This window comes from Sarcophilus harrisii, chromosome 1 (genome assembly GCF_902635505.1).
Source record: "Sarcophilus harrisii chromosome 1, mSarHar1.11, whole genome shotgun sequence".
NCBI lineage: Eukaryota > Metazoa > Chordata > Mammalia > Dasyuromorphia > Dasyuridae > Sarcophilus > Sarcophilus harrisii.
Window position 1 is genome coordinate 225446836 of NC_045426.1, and position 27345 is coordinate 225474180.

Here is a 27345-nt window from a genome sequence, read left to right on the forward strand (position 1 = left end):
ATTTTGCTGTACAAAAAGAATCAGACTCTGAATTATTGTACAATTAGCTTGTGAAGGAAATCAAAGATGCAGGTGTGCATAAATATAGGGACTGGGAATTCAATGTAATGGTTTTTAGTCATCTCCCAGAGTTCTTTTTCTGGGTATAGTTAGTTCAGTTCATTACTGCTCCATCAGAAATGATTTGGTTGATCTTGTTGCTGAGGATGGCCTGATCCATCAGGACTAGTCATCATCTAGTATTGTTGTTGAAGTATATAATGATCTCCTGGTCCTGCTCATTTCACTCAGCATCAGTTCGTGTAAGTCTCTCCAGGCCTTTCTGAAATCATCCTGTTGGTCATTTCTTACAGAACAGTAACATTCCATAATTTTCATATACCACAATTTATTCAGCCATTCTCCAACTGATGGACATCCATTCAGTTTCCAGTTTCTAGCCACTACAAAAAGGGCTGCCACAAACATTCGTGCACACACTGGTCCCTTTCCCCTCCCTATAATCTCTTTGGGATATAATCCCAGCAGTAACACTGCTGGATCAAAGGGTATGCACAGCTTTTGTCCTTCATTCTCAAAGAGGACCGTAAGATAGATGAAAGAGGTAATGTTCTGCCATGGAAATGAGTTGGATTTAAGTGAGGAAGGACTGTGCAAGCTCCCCAGACTCACTCCCTTCTTCAAAACCACTAGGATTTAGTGGCAAGATATAGATCATATCAGAATATCAAAGGAAATTATAAAAAGTTTTTAAAAATTCAAAGGGGGCTTTTGATGCCAAAACTCAAGATAATCATTGAAATTATCTTGTACAAGCATTCTGTCTTAAAAATTTTAAAAGAGGTCTATGAAACAAAATAGATAATCCAAATAGAGAATTAAAGGTATGCATTAGGCAGTTAGATAAATCCAAAATCATACAACACCAAAGAAGCAAATCACTGTTCTATAGAAACTCTTGGGAAAATTAAATTGCTATATAGCAAAAAAAAAAAAAAAAAAAAGTGGGGGGGAGGAATTAGAACCACACATTAAAAAATATACTGCAACAAATTTCAAATGAATCAATGATCTAAACATAAAAAATAACATTAGAAATAAGAAGAAAATGCAATGACATGCCAATCAATTGTGGAAAGAAGGAAAATTATCAAAATAGGTTTCGGGAGAAATATTGTGAATTCTATTTTGAATAAAAGTTTGAGATGGTGAGGGAACATGAAACTAAAGTTTTGCAGTCAGTTGGGAATGAGAAACAAGTTCATGAAGGGAGCTAATAATTTTTGTGTAGTACATGTGTGTGTATTTTTTAATATATATATATATATATATATATATATATATGTTTTTGTATACATATAGGTACAAATAAAGTTTGTTTAAATTTGAAAATCATGCCTATAGATATGATGATTGATTCCTGGGAGTTGAAAGGATTATTAAAGGGGAAAATGTAAAGGGAAAAGAAGACAATCCAAATCAGAGTATTGTGCAATACCACTATTTAAAAAACAAGGGATACATAATGATCTAGTAAGTGAGAATGAATGAAAGAGTCAAGAAAAGAGACAAGAAATGAAAAGAAAGGAGAAAATACACAAAAGAAGGAAATAGAAAACATTATTGAAAGTTACATTAAGGTCAGGTAGGATGAGGATTTAATAAATATCCTGGAATTCAGAACTTGAGTTCATCAAACTTGACCAAGTGTTCTATCCTGGCAATATCTTTTTGAACTCTGAATCTGTCATCTAACATTTTTAATATCCTAGCTATTTTGTGTCATAGTCAAATTTGAAAAGCATGCCATCTAAAAATGTTGAACACCACAGACCCAAGCCCTGGAACACTCTATTAGTTAACTCCTTCCTAGCTATGTCTTTTAGAACAATCTTTCAAATAGTTCCAACAAATGATTATGAAGCAATTTTGACAGAAAGAAAAGAAAGAAGAAATAAATAATTGGAAATGTATCCAATAAAAATGACTAACTCAATCCAATATATTAAAGATGACAATGTTACTCAAATTAATGTATAATTTAACCCAATGTTAATTTTAAAATAGTGGGTAGCTTTGTAGAGTCATATAAACATAAATATGTCAATGATGTATCAATGGAAATTATAAAAAAAAAATTTTTTAAGTAAGGGGGACTATTAATATCAAATCTCAAGATAAGTGCACTAATATCTAGTTCAAAGTTCTCCAATGTTTCCAAAATAATAGTATGAAAAACTTTGTCAAAGACTTTGGTAAAATCTAGGTAAACTATACATTTGCTTGTTTAATCATGCTGGCTATGGTAGATATGGTTTATACAACAGAATCTACACTTGATGCAACCACTGTGATCACCATTTTTCTATATGTTTACTATTAATTCCTTAATACTAACCTTGAATTTTATCAGCAATTGAATTCAAGATTACTGGGTTATAGTTTGTAAATTCAGGGTTAATCTTGATTTTTTGTTATGTAAGAGCACATCTTGATATTCTTTGGATTAAAACAAGTCCTACACCCCTTCCTAAGTGCTACAGGGAACACTGGATTCGGTGAGGGACTTGATCACACTTTTTGAATCCTATATAAGTCATTGAGGTAATAAATCAAGCAAATAGCTGACAGATAGTGTTCTAAAAAGGTAATCAAGGAGGAACTACTTGGCAGGGAGTTAGGAGATATGTGCCTTGGATGTGAACTTGATGATGATCTTCCCATTGGTGTCCTAGGAGCTTTTCTAAAATATACTATAGCAGAATCTATATCAGGAGATAACAGATGAAGTCAAGATTCTACAAAAATTTAAGAGGGGAAAAAACTACACCTTACTCAAGGGAAGAAAAGTTGAGAAATTCAGCAAAAAGAACTTTCAGAAATATTGATTGACCCTGTGGAAAAGTGCGCTCTCTAGCTTGATTCCACTTTCCCCTGGACTCTTTCTATATTTGCAAGAGGATGTATCTTACATCCTTAGATTGGGGGTGAGGGGAGGGAGAGATGTTTCATACCACATACTTTCACTATATTGCTTTAGTAATATCCCTTTTGAAAAGCTAATTCTGTCACACTAATTTATATCATCTCATAATGAGGGAGGAAGAACACTGTTAGGGACTTTTTTAGATCCTGTATGAGAAATTATCTACCCTATTCTGAGCATATGACACATTAGTGTAGGGAGATTTAGGATAAAGATGTCAGAATATATATAATCTATAGTTTGTAGAACCTATTTTCTTCTTTTCTAAAGATCATTCCTTTTGGAAGAGAAAACAGAAAAAAAAAAATGAATTGAAAAGTTCTGCCTTATCTTTGTTGTATATTACCATCCTCAGCAGAATTACTGTTCCTTCTTTGTTTTTTTTTTCTATTTGATGAAACATTATGAACAAAACATTTTTATTGCTCTTGATTTCCTCAATGACCTCAGCTTATTTTAAGGTTTAGTGATTGTGATGGTATTGCTAAAAGATAGAAATACCACATTCCAGGTCTTCTGGTGCTTTAATATAAAAGCTGCTAAATCTTTTGTTATCCTGACTATGACACCACAGCACTTGAATTGCTCCTTTTTGACTGCTTCCAATATTCTCTCCTTGACCTGAAAGCTTGGGAGTTTGGCTATAATATTTCTGGGAGTTTTCATCTTGAGATCTCTTTCAGGAGACGATCAGTAGATTCTTTCAACTTCTATTGTAGTCTCTGATTCTAGTCAGTTTTCCTTGATCATTTCTTTAAAGATGATATCTAGGCTCTTTTTTAAATTGTGGCTTTTAGGTAGTTCAAAAAATTTTTAATTATCTCTCTTGGACCTATTTTCCAGGTTGCTTGTTTTTCCAATGAGATATTTCATATTGTCTTCTATTTTTAAAAAATTCTTTTACTTTTGTTTTATTGTTTCTTGACTGTTCATAAAATCATGAACTTCCTTTTGCTCAATTCTAATTTTTAAGGAATTATTTTCTTTTACACCTTCTTTTCCATTTGGAAAATTCTTTTTTCATGGTTCTTCTCATTGACTTTTTGTAGCTCTATTACTTTTTGGCCCACTCTATTTTTAAGCTGTTATTTTTATGTCTCCTTTTCCAAGCTGTTGACTTGTTTTTCATGTTTTTCTTGCATCACTCTCATTTCTCTTCCTAATTTTTCTTCTACCGCTCTTAGCTTGATTTTCAAAATACTTTTTGTGCTTTTCCATTGCCCCCCAATACATATTTTTCATCGAGCCTTTGATTGTAGGAGCTTTGACTTTGTTGTCTTCTGAATGTGTTGTTTTGGTCTTTCTTGTCACCATAGTAATCTTCTATGGTCAAAGGTGTTTTTTTTCTTTTTTTTTTTTCCTTTTTGCTCATTTGCAGTTTATTTTTTGACTTTTAACTCTGTTAAAATGGGACTCTGCTTCCACAGTGGAAGGTACACTGTTCCAAGTTTCAGGGGATTTGTACAGCTGCAGTTAGAGATACTTCTAGAAACCTATAAGTTTTCAGTTCTTCCCACATGGTATGATCTAAGGAAAGACATGATCTCCTGTGATCGAGTTTATGAGCAACCAAAATCACTCTTTTCTGCTCTGAAACTGACAAGGTCTATGTTGATTTTTCTCCACCATCTTAGCTCTGCCTCCTTTCCATCTGTTGGATTCTTGAAGTAGTTTCCTGACAGGTCTCTATTCCTTAATCTTTTTAACTTTGGTTAAAAAAAAAAAAAAAAAGAATGTTTATCTTTTTCATTTATTTGGGGTCTCTGGTTTTTTATTACTTTTTTGGTTTTGAGCTCCCAATAAAGAAACTCCTTTAATAGTTCTGTGTTAAAATTGTATCTTGTTCTAGTCCCTCTGACTATCCTCCTTTCTTATTTAGTATAGTAAGTAAATTTACACAAAGGTAGTATAGAGGAGCAATATTATGAAGATTGCAAAGGGAAATCTGAAAATAACATACAAACTGTCTCAAAGATCAAAAGGGCATAATTTTTAAGTTGTATCCTGTATTAGCCAAAAAATCCCATCCTAGTAATATGTGCTAAAGCAGGGAAAGACATTTAATCTTTGCTGTCAAGGCCTTTTAAACCTATGATATGTAAATCCCAGACAAATTCCTGACCTTCACAGTAAAGATCAGCAGATCACCAAATGGGACTGATAATTTTAAGACAATATCAACTATGAATTAATATTTTACCAACAACTTGAAATGTTTTAAATATATTAATGAACTAACTCTAAGGTGGCAAATATAAGAGATAGTCTGTTACTCCTAAAACCCATTAAAGTGAGACCTCAAATTCCTGTTGTTTGACCACGTCTTTAGTTTTTAAAGTGTAATTATTGCTTCAATCCTACTGCCATCATGATCTTTTCTAGTGCATACCCAAAGAATCAGGTATGCCTGACCCAATTTCATAATTTCATAAATTAATTATCAATTTAAACATAGATCAACTACTCTTCTACTGTTTTCTGGGACAGTAAGGAGTTAATTGACTTGTCAGAGACAAAAGCCAGTATTTGTCAATCAGGACTTAAAGCTCAATTTTCCTGATGTTCTTTACCACTATACCACCTTTTCTTTCAGAAGTGGAAAATATGGCAATTATTTTCCACTCGTTTTCATTCTCTCATTTATGACAAGTTAGATATATTTTGTTTCTGTTTTAAAGTGGAGAAAGAGTCAAGATTGTAGATTGGAGCAATATTCTTGATTATTTTTTAATGAAAGACTGAAATTATTCTGTTGCTTCAGAAATATTACCTTCAGTTGCCCTCTTGTCAACCAGGAGCTGACTTTTTTTTAACTAAAAATTGTCATTATCAAAAAAAAAATCTTTTCAATCAATCAAAGTAGCACTAATTCATGTACAGCACAAAATCAGATAGACAGTATACATGTAGAACTCTCTTGATATCAGTAAGTAAAATCAAACAATTTAAATTGATCCCTTAGATAAATTGGCTATGCATTATAAAACTAAGATTCAAAAGTAACTGGCATACTTTCAATATATTTAATAAGATAAATGCAACATTTTAATGTTTGTTCTAGCCTAAATTTCTGTTCTGTGAATTTTATTTTTTGCATTGACTTCCATTATGAAATTAAAAATGCATTTCTAGAAAGGTCATCAAATTAGGAGTTATATATAAACCCAGCTCCTCTTTTATCACCTTAAAGCAACAAGAAATGTACTTTATTATCATCAAAAAAAGAGGGGAAGAAACACTTACTGTGAAACATCTACTGAATAACCAGAAGAAAAACTGAATAATTAAGTAAATAAAAAAGATTCTATATTGTCATGAAGAAATGCTATAATATAAAATAATTAGAGGTGAAATCTTCAAACAAATTCTATCATAACTACAGAATTATAAGAATTGAAATGGAACAACTGCAAGAAATATCTTTGCAGAACTTGAATTCCAATTCAGTCTCATATATCTACTAATTCAGTTTCTCAGGGGGAAGAAATAGCTTTCCTGAGTATATAACAATCCCAGGAAAGGAATTCAGATTTTGATCATTATTTTCAGTTATGTCTAATGCTACATTTGAGGTTTTTTATTTGTTTTGCAGATACTGGAATGGTTTGGAATTTACTTCTTCGGGTTAATTTACTGACGAAGAAACAGACAAACAGGAGTAAGTGACTTGTCCAGAGTCATACAGGTAGTATGTACCTGAAATCAGAGTTGAACTCAGGTCTTTGAACTGAGTTCAAATCTTTTTTGCCTGCCATCAGTTGCCTAATGATTTAAAAGAAAAGGTTAAGACGTTTAATAACATATTGAACAGATACACACACACAAACACACACACACACACACACAAGATTAGGGCAAAGATAAAATGCAGTAATGGTGTGATGCAATAGAAATATTAGAGAAGTGATCAATAGAAGAATTTTTTTAACTGAAATCTTTATTAGCCAAAACAATTGCCTTTACAGAAAAACTTCAGTAAATCAATCTGAAAAGAACAAGTCTTATAACAAAATATCAGGGGGAAAAAGTCTGAATACCATATTCTAAACTCTGATATAAGAAAGTTTCTCAAATGTAGTAGAAAGTGAGAGCCAAATGGGAATAGATAGAAACCATTGGACTCCATCAGAGAGGAATCTAAAGATAAACACATATAAATGTAGACAAATTCTCAGGCCTTCATTATGAAATACCAACATTTATAGTTTTCAGGAAGAGGAGCTTTACATATGAAGGAAAACCAGTAAAAATTGTTCAAAGCACACACATTAAAAAAAGAGAAAGGAAATGTTGGCATATGATATAGTGAAAAGAACAGGAATTTATTTATATCCCAAAGTAAGGTATTATGCAAATATAAGTTTCAAATGTTTTTCAATTATTTTGTTTCATCATGGCTTTCACCATCCTGTATTGTGGAATTATTTTGACTCAAGAGTAAAAAGTTACTTTTTCTCTATTAAATTTCATCTTAGTAAATATTATTGAATAGTCAAATGAGATATTTTAAGATTGTGACTGTTAATCAATCACAAAAAAATTGCATTACTTTATAAATTTCACTAAGCTAATTTAAGTTTCAACTTTCTCAATATGTATAACTTTATAGCTAAGGAATTCTTTTGAAATTTTTTGTAAGCTTCATCAGAAGTATAAGGAATTTTTTCTTCTCACACTAGAGTTTATTGGACTCTGAACAGACAATGAATAAGTCATTAGCTTCCAAATTTAATCATGGAAAGATTTTTTGTTTTGTAGTCAGGCAATATGGATGTGAATGTTGCTATTTATAACCTGTGTGACATTAGAAAAATTCCTTAATCTCTTTGGACTTCATTTCATTAATATGTAAAGTGAGGAAGTTGAACTGGAGAATTTCAAATTTCCTTTCCTACTCTGACTTGAGCCTATAACTTCTTAGAAATTAAAACTAGGACAAATAGCTATCTATCTTGATAATGTTCAACAATAATGAATGAACAAACTGTTCTGTTCCCAACCCAATGGTCTATAATTATTTAAGTGTTAGTTCTGTCCTCATAAAGGATGTTACAGTTTCAATAGCTTGATGAGTTTTGAAAATTACTGAGCAATTCATGGATAATAGAGAGGGCCATCACCCCAATATAATACAATACCTCCTAACTTTGCTTACCTTCTAGCTTTTTTCCAGATGCCAATACAATGAAAATCTAATCATATAATGCCCAATTTCTCAAAACAGTAAATTATATGAAAGGTAAATTTAAAGAGATGTTGAAAGAACTATTTTAAGATAATAATATAAAAACTTCCTTTGCTTTTAAATGAATAAAATGAAATATTATGAAAGGTGCATGATAAATCTTGTTACCTTAGAATACATAAATACTTTTAATAAGTTAATTCCTTCTATGTTACATGATTATTTAGTAAATATGAAGCTGGGAATGCCTTTGAAATAGTCATTTACTGCTGCTTTCTGTCAGCAAAAGGGAATTACTTTCTAAGTCATGCATCACAGAAAAAATAATGAGCAAGGTCTCTCACTGTTTTATGAAGAGATGGGATTTGATCCATGCTATTTAAGAATCAACGGAAGAAATTGGGGTTAGTTAACCTACAGAAGAGATGGTTGGGAATGGGGATTGGTAGGTTGCTATATGAATACATTTGAAGAGCTCTCTTGTGAAAGAACAACTACCTTTGTTCTGTTTGGCACCAAAACAATAAAACTAGGAGCAAAACAACAGAGACAAATTTTGGATTGACAGCAGGAATATCCTTTTAACGAAAAGAGCTATCTAAGAGTAAAATAAAATTACTTGATCAATATTAGGTTCCACTTATCAAGTATCTTCAGGTAGGAACTAGATGACCATTCATTGAACATTATTATAGTGGGCATTCTTTTTTTGAAAAGTATTTGTATTAGAAAGCCATTAAGTTTACTATCAACTAAAAATTCTGTGATTCTAACATTAGATACATGAAAGTTAATATCCTTTTTTGAAAGATGTGTTTTTAACTTCTTATTTATTTCAAAGTATTTTGAAGTTCATGGTTCCTAATTTCTTCTTTAAAACTAAATTTCTTATACTTTGAAGAACTGGATATTAAATAATTAGATTTTTAGTATCTTGACATTGAGGCAAAATCAGGAGAAAAATCTTTTCAAAAAAGGAGGAAGAAAGGAAATTCCCATTGTCCTTTCCTAAACATTAGAAAGGATCACTTTTTAAAAATTCCTTTCTATTGATTCAGATTCAAAGAATTCCCAGGTCATCTTAAAAAAAAAATGCTGCAAACTCCAAATAGTTAAATTTATCAATTCAATTCAGAAACAACAGATTCTGCAAGCCATCAGGAGAAAGACCTTCAAATACAAAGGAAAGGACTTTCAAATAATACAAGATTATTTTGAACCCATTGAAATGGGAGAAAATGAAATAATGTGTTCCAAAGATCAGTAGCGCTAAGCTAAGGATACAGTACAAGGTGACCTATCCTGCAAGTCTGAGTTTAACCACGTAGGACAAAAGATGGACATTCAATAATAAAGTTTGACACATTTTTATAGAGAAAACCAGAACTGATTGAGATTATCTGCCTTCCAAACAATAAAATAGAAGAGGAGTGAATAAATGCCCAGGCAAGGACAGTAACAGCAACTAAGTTTCAACAACGAGACCAGTATAAGACTTTTTTCTAAATGTATACAAGAAAAAATGCACAGGCAGAAATCTAGCAGAGGTAACAGTAAAGAGACAGATGCTATATTATGAACAAAACTTATCAACCCCTTACCTATAGGTGAATGCTTCTGTTATGGAACTACATCACAACATGAGAGTATACATAAAATGGGGGAAGATAAGAAGGGAAAGGAAAAGAATGAATATTGCACTGGGGTCAGTCAAGAACTGGCAATGAGGGTAAGGAGGCCTAGTCTCAGAAAAAGAAGTAGAGATCAGAGTGGGAAGATTTTAGAGGAATGAAAAGGAAAATATGTCTTTCTTTCAAGGTAGAAGGGAGTTCCACTTAGAAATATTGCTATAAGTGAATGAAATTGGTATTGGAAAGAAGATGAGGATCTTATACTGGATGAAGTTTAGGAAATTTGGTGCTTGAAAAGTCTGTTGTACTAAGAAGTGGGAAATGGGGACTTGCAACCTCTGAGGATGATTAGAACCCAGAAGAGATTTCTAGGCAAATATTAAAAAAAAAAAAAAAGTCAACAACAGCAGATATAGATCAATGATGGACTACAGTATAATCAAGGCTGTGTTGGGGGAGGACCCTAACAAGGGGCTATATCCTCGCTGTCACTTGTAATAATTGTCATCTTATAAATGGGGCACAATGGAAAAGGGAGCAAGCCATACTAGGCAATGATAGAAAGTGCCTGAAGGGAAGAACCTAGAAGGAATTATCTTAGAAGTTATACTAGCAAGAAGAATACAGAGAAAAGAGACTACATAATTATAAGGGTCATGATTCTGAGAATAAAGGTATAGAGTAAACAGAAAAAATAGATGGATAATTAAGAGAATAAGAAAAATTCGTTTTGGAAAGGGTTAAAATAAATTTAAAAGCTAAGGAACAGTAAGGACTAGCTGAAGGGGAAGAGTGGAAGGGAAAATATCAAATGAGAAAAGGACATTGGAGCTGTGGATAAGAGAGCCAGTGGGAACAAAGACAGTTTAAAAAAAAAGATTAAAATAACTTAAGGAATATAATACTGTGTTTACAGCAGCAGAAGAAACTTGAAACTGAAAAACTCTGCACAGATAACATTAATGTATCTAGGGTAAGAAGAGAAATGATAGAATGGGGGGAAATTTTTATTTCAAATTTCTCTGAAAAGGGTTTGGTATCCAAGATATGTAAACAATTATGTGTGTATATGGATATACACATGTATGTGTATATGTGGATTTATATGTACATATATTTGTTTTAAAAAGCCATTCCCCAATAGAAAAAAGTTTAAAGGATATAAACAGTTCTCACAATAAATTGCCAAGTATTGACAAGCATTTAAAAATGCTCCAGATCACTAATAATTAAGACACTTGCAAATCAAAACGAACAAACAAAAAAGCCAAGGGTTTTATCTTATACCTTCTAGACTGGCAAACCGGCAAAAATGACCCCCAACAATGGCAACAGTCAATATTGTAGTGGTAGCAAAACAAAATGAACTCACTAATATATAGTTGATGAAGCTATGAAATGGCAAAGAATGTTTTGGAAAGCAATTTGGAATATCCAAATAAAGTGGCTAAAATGTTTATGTTCTTCTGTTCAGAAACTCCTTTACTGAACTTGTACTCCAGGAAGTTATTAATGATGGGATGCAGCTTCAAGGGAAAATGTGGCACTAACCCTAAGGCCACCTGGCCTTGGGAGTGCTATAGTTCCACAAAAAATGCTGACTGTCAGATAACAAATGTTGGTCAGTAATAACAAAGTTTCTGAGACAATAATGAGGTGCACTCCTCATTATTAACTCCATTCTTCAAATTTATCTCTAAGCCATAGAATTCAAGAATGAGGTGCATACCAAACTGCTCTTCAACCCCAACTCCAAGACCACTCCTCAATTCTACCTCTAAGCCATAAAATTAGCATATCAGTGACATGAAGCACCTGATCTCTCTTTTTTCCTTTAAATGTATCTTCTTGCTTCTGATTCTTTGCTAAATTCTTTTGGAACTTAGCCTGTTTCAATTGGTACTACAATTACAACAAACTTTGCCCCTTCACTTAGAGATGGATTCAAGCCTACAAATTCTTTAGAGACACCTTGAGACACCAGTCTGAAACCCAAACCTTTTGGAATTTCTTTGAACCTCAACATTAAGAAAAAAATGTACTCATATGCTGCAGGTTATTTCTAGCAGCACATTTTGTAATAGATAAAAATTGCAAGCAAAGTAGATACCTGAGAATTGGAGAATGACTAAACAAATTGTGGGATATTATTGTGCTGAAAGAAATAATGTGCCTCAATATAGATATAGAAATCTACCTTACCCTGCAGAAAAAAAAATAGAAAGGAAATGGGATATGGGATGGGGAAAAAGTGATAAAAGAGAAGGCATATTGGGAGAGGGAGTGATCAAAAGTAAAACACTTTTGAGGATGGTCATGATGAGAGAATAGAATAAATGAGAGAAATACAATTAGCAATAGCAATTGTAAAAATAATTTTGAAACAAGTTTCTCTGATAAAGCCTTATTTTTCAAACAGAGGAAACTGAGTCAAATTTATAAAAAAAATTAGAGGTATGTCCCAATTGATAAATGATCAAAAGATATGAGCTGTACCCAAAGGGGTATAAATTCATGCATATCCTTTAACCTAGCAATACTACCTTTAGGAATGAATAGCAAAAGAGCATATAAAGGAAAAGAAAAAGACATATGTACAAAATTATTTGTAGCAGTTCTCTTCTCAGGGCAAAAAATTGGAAACTAAGCAGATGCCTATCACCTGGGGAATGACTGAATAAATTTTGGTATGTAATTGTCTTGGAATATTATTCTATGGCAAATGATAAGCAGTATGTTTTAAGAACAACAAAAAAAAAAAAAAAAAAAAAGGCTGGAAAGTTTTCCATGAACTCAAGCAAAGTAAAATGATCTCTATACAAAGTAATAGCAATGCTCTGAAATGACCAATTATAAATGATTTTACTGTTCTCAGTAGTCAATGATCCATGACTACTCTGAAGAAAATATGATAAAAAAAATCTTATCTATAAGCAAAGAAAGAACTGATTGTGTCTGAATACAGATGGCAGCATACACTCTGTGTCTCTGTGTGTCTCTATCTCTCTGTCTGTCTCTATCTCTCTTTAATTTTGTTTTTCTTGAGGGTTTTCTTTATTAGGGTGGGAGATCTATGTTTTCTTCCACAAGAGGACTTTTACGGAAATGTTTCGCATTGGAGTTGGGGTTGGGCATAATGGAGAGAATCTGGAACTCAAAAGGGTTAACAAAAAAAAAAGTGTAAAAAATTGTTTTAAATGTAATTGAGGAAAATATTAAATTAATTTAAATTTTTAAAAATAGTAAAAGCATAGAAATTTGTATATGAACTGATGCAGAGTGAAGTATGCAGTCAAGAAAATAATATAAATGATAACTACCATAAATATAGTGAAAATAAAAAGTAAATATAACATAATTATAAAGATCAATGAGAATTCAAATGAAGAGAAATAAGAAGACATCCCTAACCTATCTCTTCTTGGAGACAGGAGACCCATAGGTATTATACCCTGCATGTGTTGTTGGATTTTCTCAATATATTGCTTATCTCTATTTGTCAAATGGAATGGCTCTCTGGGAGGGGGAGGAATTCATAGGAAATTATGATGATATAAGAGATAGAAAATATCAATAAAGATTTATTTTAAGAAACAACATTGAAAAGCATTGGGAAACTAGTTATTACAGAGGATGGAGAGTTGGGCCTGCAGTCAAGAAAACACAAATTTAAATATGACCTCAGACATTTACTACTGTATGACCCTGGGCAAATTTCTTTAAAAATAAAAATAAAAACAAACAAACAAAAAACTTTCTATTTTTCTTAGTTTTTTTTTTTCTCCAAATGGGGATAATTGAGAGGTTTTAGGAAGATTAAATGAACAATGTTTATAAAGAACATAGCACAGTGCCTGGCACATAGAAGCTGTGCTTTTCACCTTCTCCTCCCCATTATAGCTGAACCATTATAAAAATTTGCAAGTAAATACTTATGAAAAATGTGTTTTAAATTACAAGCATAAAATGCTATGAAAATGTTAAATAATAAGGAACCCTAAGACATCATTCTATCTAGTTCTGCATTAAAGTCCAATTCCCTTGTCAAACCCACTTTATTAAGATGCAGGCGAATTTCACCCTATTTGAAAGGGTTATGTTCTAATTTTACTGTGGTTTTGTACTTAGAAAAATGGATGTGGAGACCGTGATAAGACAATAGATAATAGGTTCAGAGAGATTAATTGGGTGGATATAATTCAGTCTAAAGTTTCTAACTGTATTACAAAGGTTTATGAGATCATCAGAACTCTAGGAACTGAATTATATCTTCAATAATCAGTCTCTCTTCTTTTTCCATTCCCATTTTTATCACACGTAGAAAATGCCTGGTTTTGAGACCATAAAACAATTTATTGAAGACAACATGTAAAGGAAATCATTTAGGATTTTAATATAAGACAGATTAAAGAAAAAATTACAATGGCATCAAACTAGCAAATATAAAAATTACAGAGACGTTTAGGTCAATTTCATACTAAAAAGTTCTTTAATCCAAGGCAAACATAATATCCAGAACAGAAACAGACCTAACAAATCATCTAGTCCAAAGTCTTCATTTTACAGATGAGGCAACTGAGATCCAGAGTATTAAAGGACTTGCCCAAGATAACGTATAGTAAACAATGTCAGTGATGTGATGAACTCTAGTATTCACATACACTTACACACACACACACACACACACACACACACGTATACAATGAGTACTGAAACTTTGCAGAATCATATCTCACAAATTGTAATCCTTCCATTTTTCTTTCTTAATTTTTCTGGTGAGGCAGCTAGATGATACAATGGATAAAATACCAAGTCTGGAGTTGGAAAACATCCTGTTCCTTTGTTCAAATACAACCTCAGATACTTACTAGCTGTAAGACACTGGCCAAGTCATTTAAACCTGTTTTCCTCAGTTTCCTCATCTGTAAAATGAGCTGGAGAAGGAAATTGTAAACCACTCCAATATCTTTGCCAAGAAAACCCTAAACAGGTTCACAAAGAGTCAGACACAACTGAAAAACAACTCAAAATAAAAACCTCCCTACCACTAAATCTCTCCCTGACATGTGCTTTTCCCAGACCTTTGTATCTCAGCTCTCCACAGTCACCTCCATATATCAGCCAAACTTAGATTTATTCTTATTTTCAACAGATCAATCCAGCTATAAGCAAAATGTGACATTTTGCTACATTTGCTTTACAAACACTATCTTATTTAATCTTCACAAAACCTCTCATTTATCATCATTTGGAAAAACCTAAGAAAAATAGAAGTTTTTGTTTGTTTGCTGGTACTTGGGTACTAGATATTCTCTGAGATCCATTTCCATCATGGATATATTATGCTTCATGATAGGCTGATTGTCTTCTTTTGCCTTGGACAAAAGAACTTCTTAGCATGAAATTGACCCTCAAACCTATAATTTTCATACTTGCTAGTTTGATATCATTGTAATTTTTTCTTTAACCTGCCTTATATAAAAGTCCTAAATGATTTCCTTTATAAGTCTTCAATAAATTGTTTTATGGTCTGAAAATTAAAACAGATGAATGATTAGTTTTAATAAAATCGAGTTTAGTTTATAAAAATACCTCCCTGTACTTTATGTCAAGTAAAATGAACTAGCTCCATAATTCTAATAAAAACAAATCTCCACATAGAAATGGATATATCTTACTTCAAATGGAAGCTCCGTTAATTCTAGATTTCCAGACAAATCCAGTTTCTCCAGATTTTCACAGTCTCCTAATTCTGGAGGAATACTCTTCAGATGGTTGAAACTCACATTGAGTTCTTTCAGGCTCTTCAAATAACCTGTTGCCATAGAATGTTGCCATCAGTTGAACAGGTGTCATTTGAAAGAAACAAAGTCATTTATGAAATATTTGCATAAATAATAATTCTACATGGAATTAAAAATTGAATAGTCTATGAGCAGATCAATATGTAATTTCCCATATATTTTGCCAAGATCATAAGTTGTAAAATAATTTGTCAGTGTTTTTGTTATTTTGCCCTTTTTTATCTTCCCAATGAAATTATATGAACCCTCCAAGTAGTAGACATGCTTTTTTTATTGTCCTATATTCCATCTCAAGATCAAGCATAGTGCTTGTCACTTGGTAAACCCTAAATGGGCCAATTCATGTTTTGCTCCAAAGCACCAAAATTTAGAGAGCATAAATATTTTAAATAAACAGTTGAAAAGATTTGGTAATTTTAAAATATGTTACATTTACAAATTGACAACCCTCTCTTAAAAAGCATAGAAACAACTGAATTTAAGACCTAGATAGCAAGAAAAGTTAGTTAAAATATGAAGCAACCAGTCATATTATTAATAATATCCATGTATGGACTTATAATAACTAATTCCCTCTCTAGTTTACATGAATTCGCCTTAATTATTTCTTGAATTATTTTCACCTCATCTATTGCATAATTGATTTGAGAGAATATTTATGCTACTTCTTTTGAGGATGCTATTTATTTCAGTTACCAAAAGTGCTAAACATTCAAAAAAATGTCTATTGCATCGAGCTAAATTTATTTTTTTTAATGAACAACTGCTTTCAATTCCTTCAATTAATTTTGTTTACATTCAATAAACAGTAAGTGCTTACTTTGCATAATTTAATAGAGATAGCTTGATGTAGTGACTTAAGATTCTGAAAGTCCTCTTTTCAAATCCTACCTCAGACTGGCTATAGAATACTAAATATGTCACTTGACTTCTTGGTCACTTCATACAACAATCTGAGACAATCCAGCCACAGGATAAGTTTCTTTGTACATTGTTTGAGAATTTTTTAAATTACTATGCATTTCTGAAAGAGATAGAGAAACAGAGAGATGGGAGGGTGGGGGGGAGAGAGAGAAAGAAAAAGAGTATCTATAGCTATACTAGGTGTCCCAAAAGTCTTGCTGCAATTTATAGCTTTTGTAACTTTTGGGACAACCTGGATAGAGATCATATCATTCCCTACAAATGATTAATACATATTTAAAATTCAATAATCATTATTTAGCAATAATTAGAAGCATTATGATGTAGATGCTGAAGAAAATATAAAATGTTCCTGCTTTCATGGAGCTTACAGTCTAGTAGAGAGATATCTCATACATTGAAGACCTAAAATTACATTGCAATACATTATAAATATATTGATAAGGACCTTTTTTAAGTGATATGCAAGACTGAGGAAATAAAAACGATTATCAAAAGGGATAATAAGAAGAAACTGAATTTCCCAGTTCACTTTGCAAAACAACACTGAAGATGAAGGAGTTATAATTTATATTTACTTAATTTCATGTTCCTGAAATATTTATGGATTTTCCAAAGACATGTAGAATTTAAATTCTACTTCAGTTGAACTTTTTGAATTTTACAAATATTGTCATTACCATGAGAGGAAAAAAAAAACAAGCCAACCAAAAAAATACCTCCATTAGTATATTCAGAAAAATGTATAAATAAATTTTATAAGGAAACACATTTTCATTCAACCTTAGATAAATATTCATAGACCTATTTTTAGATTTATATACTAATTCAAAATAAATCTGGAAGAAGTAGAGTTACTACAAAAATTGTACTAGTATGCAAAGTAACTAAGACAAAGTAAAATAATTAAGTTCTTATATTATGAAGCTTACAATTTTTATATATTTTAATTTTTAAAATTTATTTTATTTAAAAAAGATTAAGAAAAAGAAAAATAGAATAAAAATAAAAACAGAAAAGGAATACAAAACAAAATGAAACAAAACAAAAGAGAACATTTTCATGTGCCCAATAGAACATTAGAGAGGATTCAAAATATTTACCAATTACCAGATTAAGAAAGTATATGTATATTAGTAGAAGAAATTATATTCATGAGAGTCTATCTTTTCTTTACTTCCTTGTAAATTGTTCTTTTATTCTCTGCTGTGCACCTTTTTTACTTTATTCTTTTTCTCCCTTTCATACCTAAGCAGCCTATAGTTAAGAAATATATATATATATATATATATATATATATATATATATATATATATATATTTGTATAACATAATTACTATGTTTACCTTAACTCTACCCCAAATTTACTTTTGAACTACTCCATTGTTAATGTCTATCTTAAACATATGGTATATATTAGCCATTAAAAAAATAATTTGTAGTTGTTAAGTTTATTGAGATTGATCTTTGATATTGGCTCTTATATGCTAAATTTTCTATTAAGTTTGGGTTTGATTGATAGAAAGAACTGGAAATCTTCAAGTTCATTTAATGTCTATTTTTTTCTCATTCAATATTGAATACATATAATTCAAAATTATAATTTTGCTGGATATGTTATTTTTGGCCACAGGCTTAAGTCTTTTGATTATTGGTAGATATGATTCCAGGACCTGCAGTCTTTTATTGTGGCTGTTGATAAAATTTTGTACAATTCTAACTGTAGCTCCAGTGTATTTGAACTGTTTTTCTTGGTTCTTGCAAAATTTTCTCTTTTACCTGCGGATTTTGAAATTTGGCAATAAAGTTCTTATGTGTTTTTCACAAAGAATCTCTTTGAGATGGTGATCAATGGATTATTTTTATTTCCACTTTCCCTTCATGTTCTATCACTTCAGGACAAGTTTCTTGAATTAGTTCTTGCATTATTGTGTCAAGGTTCTTATTTTTGTTCACAACTTTCAGAAAATCAAATATTCTTATAATTTCTCTTTTTGAGCAGTTTTCCACATCTGTTGTTTTCCCTATAAGATATTTCACATTCTGTTCTTTTTTTTTTATTATTCTTTATAATCTGTTTTGTTATTTCTTAGACTCTTATAGCTTCACTGGCCAATTCTAATTTTCATCTTTGAGTCTCTGTATCTCCTTTTCTAGTTGGTTAACTTATTTTTCATAATCTAGTTTTTCTTGGATGGTTTTTATTTTATTTTATTTTTTATTTTTCCTCAACATCTTTCATTTGATTTTTAAATTCTTTTTTTTTTTTTTTTTGAGTTCTTCTATAAATTCTCTCTGGGCAGGGAGCCATTTCATGTTACTCTTTGGCATAGAATATTTTTTTCCTTAACTCTCTGTTTTGAAGATGAACCTTGATCTTCCCTGTACCCATAGTAAGTTTCTATGGTTGGGTTTTTCCTTTTTGCCAATTCTTTTTTTTTTTTTTTTAATACACTAATTAGTAAATTAGTGTAAATACCTCTAATGCTGGGGCAGGAGGGAAATGGCGTCTCTAGCTTCACTTCAGTTCTCCCTTCTCACTAGAACCAAATCAAGAACTCCCCACTCCAGCAAGCATCTGCAGCCAGCAGCCTCCCTGCCCCACTGCCTCTGCACTCATGGGTATGCTGGTTCCTTCTTGCCCAGGGCTATGTCCCTACTGCACAGCTAAGCCTGGCATTCCTAATCAGCCATGGTTCCCTCTGTCTTTAGGACTCAGCCCCTGACTCCCTGTCCAGGAAGTGAAAGTTTCTGTGGTTCCTGCTGACATTCAGCCTAGCATCTAGCTCCCTACTTGGTGATTTTGCAGAGATAGCCCAGAGATGTTTGCACTTCACTCATATTAATCCTGGCCAAGGATCTTTCTTCTGATCTTCTGGGTTGTATTATCAGGAGGATCCCTGTTCTGACCCATCTTCTTGATTTTTCACGAGTCTATGTTTGCATCAAGGTGCAAATTTGTTCACCTCAGTTAAATCTGGAGAGTTTGAAATTTACCAACCTATTCCACCCTCTTCCCGGAATCCTCCCCTCCAATTTTTTTAAAATTTCATATGCAATATTGTAGTTAATTGCACAGAGAGCTGGGGTTGATGTTAAGAATTTGTTTAGTAATTTTTCAATTGTGTCTGATTCTTCATGACCTATTTGTGATTTTCTTGGCAAAGATACTGGAGTAGTTTGCCATTTCTTCTCCCACTCAATTTATAAATAAGGAAACCAAAGCAACTGGGATTAAGTGATGTGCCCAGGGTCACACAGTTAGTGTCTGAGGCTGGATTTGAACTCAGGAAGAGGAGTCAAATTTGACTAAAAGCCCAGAACTATCCACAGCAGCATAATCTGAATTCAAACTGAGCAAGTCTTTTAACTTCTGACTGATTCAGTTTCTTCGCTTGTAATGTAAGTGTTATAATACCATCTGCCTCACAGAATTTTTGTGAAGATAATTGAGATCATATTTGGTAATGATAAGGGAGTCACAATATTTTGATATATTCTCTTATTCTTCATTATCAAAGTACATATATATTTTTATTATAAAAGTTTTAGAGTCTAGCCTTGATTACATTATATAGGATTTTAATATACTATAAATCACATAAATTCTAAGACCATTGAAACATGCTTTTTCTCAATTTGCTGAATAAATTTCTTTCTTTTTCTTTTTTTGCTGAGGCAATTGGTACTAAGTGACTTGCCCTAGGTCACATAGCTAGGAAGTGTTAAGTATCTGAGATCAGATTTGAACCCAGGTCCTCCTGACGTCAGGGCTGGTACTCTATCCACTGTGTCACCTAGTTGCCCCACTGGATAAATTTCTTAACCCTGGTATGGGTTGGTGACATATGAGATGGTATACATTGTATTGTGGTGTTATATCTCCATTCAGAAATTTCTTTAATTCTGGAACAATTTGTTTCCTGATATAATTTGTCTTTCGATGGTGACAAATCTTGAAATTTTTTTTAAATCCCCAAATTATATTTTTGAGTGAATGTTTATGGTTAACTGTCTTCTCTTAGTTGTTTTGATATGTCCTTGAATGAAAAACTGAGTATCATCTGGATAAATTTTTGTTGTTCTTGAATCCTTTCTCTCATGTCCAATTCTCCATTACCCCATTTGGAGTTTTCTTGGCAAAGATACTGTAATAGTCTGCCATTTCCTTTTTTCGCTCATTTTATAGATGAGGAATCAAAGCAAATAAGGTTATGTGACTTGCCCAGGGTGATATCGCTAATAAGTGTCTGGGGCCAAATTTGAACTCAAAGTGAAAAATCAGCATTCCAGTCACCAGCACTGAGCAACCTAGCAGCCTTTTGTACTGAATTCTAGAACTATTTTTTTGAAAAAAGACAAAACACAATGCCTGTCCTCAAGAAACTTAAGATAACATGCAAACAAAGATATATATATATATATATATATATATATATATATATCAAATCAAATATCAAATATGTGTGTATATCAAGATATATACAGAACAAATAGAAAAGATTAATAGAAGCAGATTTTTTTTAAAACAGTGCCCAGGATATCAGTAGGTAGTGTTAAGGAGGAAGAGCATTCTGAGCATAAGGGATAGTTCAAAAAATACCAGAAGCAGAAAAATGGAGTATCTTATTAGTGGAACAGTCAGGAGGTTAATGTCACTGGATCTTAGAGTACTTAGTGAGGAGTAATGTATAAGAAGAGTAGAAAGATAGGAGGATATTAGGTTAAAAATGTCTTGAAAGACAAACATGGCATTTTGAACTTGCCAAAAGCAATAGTGAGCTACTAGTTTTTTAATTTATTTGTTTTTGAACTTGATGCCAAAAGCAATAGTGAGCTACTAGTTTTTTAATTTATTTGTTTTTGAACTTGATGCCAAAAGCAATAGTGAGCTACTAGTTTTTTAATTTATTTGTTTTCTCCAGTAACATTTAAAATAAATTTTTTACATTTGTTTTTAAAACTTTGAGTTCTAGCTTCTCTCCCTTATCCCAACCCCCAGTCCCTATTAAGAAAGCACATGTGAAATTATGCAAAACATTTCTACAAAAATCATGTGAAAGAAAACATAGATCTCTGCCCTCCCCCTTAAAAAAAACAGTCCTCAATAAAAATAAAGTTGAGAAGAATAGAGAGAGAAAGAGTTTATGCTTCAATCTGTATTCAGATACAATCAGTTCTTTTTTGGGGTATGGATAGTATTTTTCATCATAAATCCTTCAGAATTTTTGTTTTGTATTGCTGAGAAAAGCAAAATCATTCCTAGCTGATCATCCCACAAAATTTCTATTACTTTGTACACAGTACATTTCATTTTGTTTGAGTTCATGGAGGACTTTCTCAAGTATTTCTGAGAACATTCTGCTCATTATTTCCCACAGAACAATAATATTTCCATTATACTCACAGATCCCAATATATTCAGCCATTTCCCAATTAATAGGTATCAATTTCCAGCTTCAATTTCCAATTTTTACCCTGAGAAGAGAGCTGATATAAATATAAAAATCTCTTTTGGATTCATGCCTGGAAGTGGTATTCTTAGGTCAAAGGGCACGCTTGATTTTATACCCCTTTGGACACAGATCATATCTTTTGATGCTGCTAGAGTTTGTTATGTAGGAGAATGGTAAGATTGGACCTAAGTTTTAGGAAAATTATTTTCCTGGCTGAATGATTAAGTGAACAGAAATCTGAGCCAGGCAAAACCATCAATAGGCTATTGTGAAGGCTTAGAAGCAAAAGCAACAAACCCAAAAATCAATAACAAAGACAATATAAAAACAGTCATCATCTCCAATAATGAAGCATAAAGTGATGAGGATTTGCAGTGTCAAAATAATAGTAATATCCAAAAAGAGAAGGGAGAATGCATGAATGATGATGCAGAAGTCAACGCTATAGTCCTTGACAACTGCTTGGATATGGTAGGTAAGGATAGTGAGGAATTCAGGATGACTTCTAGCTTGTAAGGCTGAGGAACTGGGAGGATGTTATTGACAACCACAATAATAGGGAATGTAGGAGGCAGGGAAAATTTAAGGGAAAGAAGCAAGCAGAGTAAAATACAGTGCCTATTATTAGAGAGGCATGAGGAATATCAACTCTAAAAATAAAGGAATAAAGAATTATAGAGTTTATGCAACTTCTATTAACTCTGAAAATACCAAAGACCTCACATAGGTTATCACAACCATTATTAACTTTAAAAAATCAAAACAAAATAAAAGTAAGGAGCTAAGGAAGATGAGTCTTCCTGACTCCAAGCCTGGCATTCTATTCATTGTATCACTATGACTGCCTTTGGAATAATACTCATTCTTAAAAACCACAGAAATAAAAACACTATAAAAGAACAAAAAAACACAACAAAAGTTTCATCTGTCAGTGTCAGATGTTCTGAGTTAACATAGTGTCATTAGAAGTATACACCTGTGACTATTGCTTTCACAAAATTAAAGCATATCAAAATGACCTGAAATCTCATCATCATATCTATTAACTCAGTTTGGGATATTCAACATCTTCTCCATTCCTTCAGATTTCTTTCCCTTCTATTTCAGGTCTGGAGGAAGGAGAACTAAACTCCTACCAAAGCTTTCCTTTTTTTTTTTTTTTTTTTTGCTGAGGCAATTGGGACTAAGTGACTTGCCCAGGGTAACATAGCCAGAAAGTATTAGGTGTCTAAGACCAGATTTGAACTCAGGTCCTCCTGACTTCAAGGTTGGTACTCTATCCACTGCACCACCTAGTTGCCCCAATTGTCAATTTCTTATTCAAAATAACTTATTCACCACCACTCCTCCTTCCAATTCATTGTCCATATTGGAAATTTCACTTAAGATAACTACATGAAAGGAAGCAGGTAATTCAGATTTCTTTCTTTATTTTTTCTTTTCTTTTATTTATTTATGCTGAAGCAATTGGTTTTAAGTGACTTGCCTAGAGTCACATAGCTAGGAGTGTTAAGTGTCTGAGGTCAAATTTGAACTCAGGTCCTCCTGACTTCAGGGCTGGAGCTCTAACCATTACACCACCAAGCTGCCCCCCAAAAAGCTTTCCTTGGTAAAAAGGGTCTGAATTTCCCAGGCAACTCACTACTTTCCAGCAGCATCTCTGAGTGGTTTGGACTCCACAGAACAACTTGCCCACCTAGCCTTAATCTCTGTGGTGGTCGTTGCCCCTCCCCACTTTTAGCTTCTTTTGGTGTTGTCTTCTCCCATACATTATAAGCAACTTGGGGACAAGAACTCTTTTTTTCTTATTTATAATCTCTAGCATTATTCCTGGTACATAATAAGTACTTAATAAATGTTTATTTGTCTTGCATTGTATTGTACTGTGCCATCTTGTTTGTTGTTTTGTATATAGGCATACATATATACACATATACATAAATTTGTTCTTTAGCACTTTTTAAAAAATAATAGTAATCATATTTGTGGGCAAGGATGGCTTATATCCATAACAATATGGAAAATATGAATTATTATTCTAAACGTGTATGAGAAAGAAAGAGACAGAGAGAGCCAGCCAGCCAAACAAACAGAGAGAAAGAGGGAGAGAGAGAGGGAGAGAGAGGGAGAGAGAGAGAGGGAGAGAGAGAGAGACAGAGACAGAGAGAGAAAGACAGAAAGAGTGAGAGAGAGAGAGAGAGACAGAGAGAGAGAGAGAAGGAAGGAAGTAGGGAGGGAGAGGGAGAGGGAGAGAAAGAAGGAGAGGGAGAGGGAGAGAAAGAGGGAGAGGGAAAGGGAGGGGGAGAGAGAGAGAGAGAGAGAGAGAGAGAGAGAGAGAGACATAGAGAAATTAGGCAACTTCTAAGAAGAATTCTTTTTAGTTCCCACTATTAAAAGATTATTAATGACCTGTGGAACATTAGTGAGAATACTGTAAATCAAATCCATCTTTCTCCCTGTTAAATCCCAGGCCACTGCTATACCCAGTTTAACCACACTGATTCCCTTCTGTCATCTGTTAGGCATTTAGTAGAAACAGTTTTATGTAAAATTAGGGGGAAATGCTTGCCTTGCAACAGAGGGCATTATAAATTGGCAATGCCAGATTATGAATGTGATTGGTAGGATCAGATTAACTGAGTTTTCTAGGCCTGCACTGGGTAAATCTGTGTTCCATGAAAAGTTTCATTTAGCTTCAACAAGAAAAGTAAAGGTTTAGCTCAGATTGTGTGAATATTTCATTCTATTTTCAGGTTTTCCAAAACATCAAGATAACTGCATCTATTACAAGAGTAATGTGGCACAATCTATGGAGGCATTTACTCTAATCAGGAGCTTATGTCACATTTATACCTTAGTATAAATACATGTTACAATAGAGTGGGCTGAAAATAAAGTATTTGTTTAACTCCTACCCACTCAGTGATAGAAATAGAAAGGAATCCTACAAAACAAATTCCCTTTTGAATTGTTTACACATGGGCCATTTTATGCACTCTTCTCAGTAATATTTTTAATCATTATTGTTCTTTCACAATTGTCGCAATTAAATATCACTACATAGGAACTATTTTTTTCTTTCTAACAATCCTTATAGGATTAATATTCTTCTTTAATTGTGACTTTGTACCTCTTCTCCTTTGAGTTGTTCTCCACAATAATGTCATCTTTTCCAAATGTTTCTTAATAAGATCTTCGAGTCCCCAGAGCATTCCTCTTCCTTTTTCAAGTGGCTCGATATCTGATACACAATCTATCTCCCCAACCAAATCTCTGCTCTAATATTTGGAAGCCTCAATACACACATTTATATTTCCTCAAACATCATGACCTCATCAATTCCATGAAGAACTTCAGAATTCTGAATTCTGGAAATCCCCTTTCTAATCACTTTATTCTATTATTCTATTTGATGTAACAGCAGGCTCAAACCCTGCAAATGCAAATAGAGAAGTTTGCAAAGTGTTTGACTGAATGTGTTATCTCAGTTGATCCTCATATCTCAGTGAATTAAGTGCTATTATTAACCCCATTTTACAGATGGGAAATATGAAGCAAATAGAGGTTACATGATCTGCTGGAAGTCCCATAGCTGCTAACTGTTTGAGGCAAGATTAACTAAAGATCTTCCTCACTCCAAGTTTAATATTATATTCATTGCACCAATGAGTTGAATCAATATCTCAAAATATTCTCAACATTAAATATCTCAATGTCAAAAGTTCAACTTAGGTCTTTGATCCCATCACCTCCTCTCTATTCTGATAGCATGTCTTTTCAATGTCTTTTCTTCCCTAATTTATATTTTCTGGTTTATCAACATGTTCCATTCCTGATCTTTCTAAAGTATATGTCTGGCCATCTCTCCCCATTTCCAGTCCATTCAAAAAACTCCAATGATTAAATATTATATCTAGAATTAAATATAGAATCTTCCATCTGGCTTTTAAAGGCCTTCATATAACTTGGCTCTTTCCTACTTTTGTGGCTTTCTTACACTTACTCCTTTTCATGTACTCTTTAACTCAGTGACACTAGCCACTTTGCTGTTTCTTAAACAAGACACTCCATCTCGAATTTTCATTTTCCCCTCTTGCCTGGAATTCTCTCCCTTCTCATGTCTATCCTTGTCCTCCCTGGCTTCCTTTAGATCTCAGCCAGAAGTCCACTGTGTACAAACATTTTCAAATCCCCCTTAATGCTATGCCTTACCTCTGAAACTATCCTCAATTTGTCATACACACACACACACACACACACACACACACACACATATATATCTTATTTACTCATATTTGTCTGCATGTAATCTTCCTAATTAGTACAGTGACTGGCACAGATTAAATGCTTAACAAATACTTGTTTCTTTCCTAGAGTAAGAACTTTTTTTTGCTTTGCTTTTTTATTTGTGCACTTCTTAGCACAGTGACTGGTGCATAATATGCTTTACAAATGTTTGTTGATTTGATGTGACTTGTTATATACAAACATGTTCAGATATACATCACATTTTTTTAAAAAATCCTCACCTGATCCTACTATGCTGTAACTTGTAAACCCATATTTCTTACTCTTTACAAGCAAATTCCTCAAAAAAAGAAAAAAATAAAACATGTATAATTGCTCATTTTATTTCCTATTTCTTCTGTGAATCTCAGTCCCTTTATATCGTACTGCTGTCCACACTAAACTTAAATTTCTCTCTTCAATTCCACATTCTCTAAACATCCAATTTCAAAGGGTGTTTCCCATTAAATGGGAAGGATATGAGAATGTGAAGTGCTTGCTTGGCAGCTAAATGGATGGCAAAACATTACCTGGACAGAACAGGACAAAGCATGGCTTAGGATGACCAGATAAAGGGACCTATGTAACATACTCTCCAAACAAAATAGCATAGGCTCTGGGAGGAAGTTCCAAAGCTGAGAGGGTTAAGATCTGCCAGGAGTATTCAGTAGCAGCATAAACAAAACAGGACCAGTGCAGTGGTAAGGAAGGTGTGTTAGGAACCAGTAAAGAAATACCAAGTAGATAGAATTCTTCTTTTAGATAAGTACTCAAAGACCATTCTGAATAGGTCTTTTGTGACCAATAAACTCCTTGGGATTATTATCCTGAAACTATTGCCTTTCAAGTACTTTGATTTATATGTGTTTAGAAGAGATATAGAATGACTTGGTTGACTAAGCAATGACCAAGCCATGCACAGAAGGAAAGGCTTGCTATTCTAAGACTTGGTAGTTTGACCTGGCAAAAATATCATTAGACAGAGAATTATGGGACTTGAATTCTGGTCTTGGCTCAACTATGATTTTGGCTAAGTGGATTACTCTCTTAATAGTTCAATTTCTTTATTCAG

General features: G+C 32.8%; 1 protein-coding gene across 2 annotated transcripts in view; it reads right to left on the reverse strand.

Annotated features, from left to right (window-relative positions):
• Window positions 1-27345, reverse strand: part of LRRC2 (leucine rich repeat containing 2) — a 182406-nt gene that overhangs the window by 48079 nt on the left and 106982 nt on the right. For both annotated transcript variants that reach the window (XM_031937676.1, XM_031937683.1), the window contains one exon: window positions 15481-15617. In XM_031937676.1, coding sequence (XP_031793536.1) covers window positions 15481-15617 — 137 coding nt within the window. The remainder of the gene's footprint in view (window positions 1-15480; window positions 15618-27345) is intronic.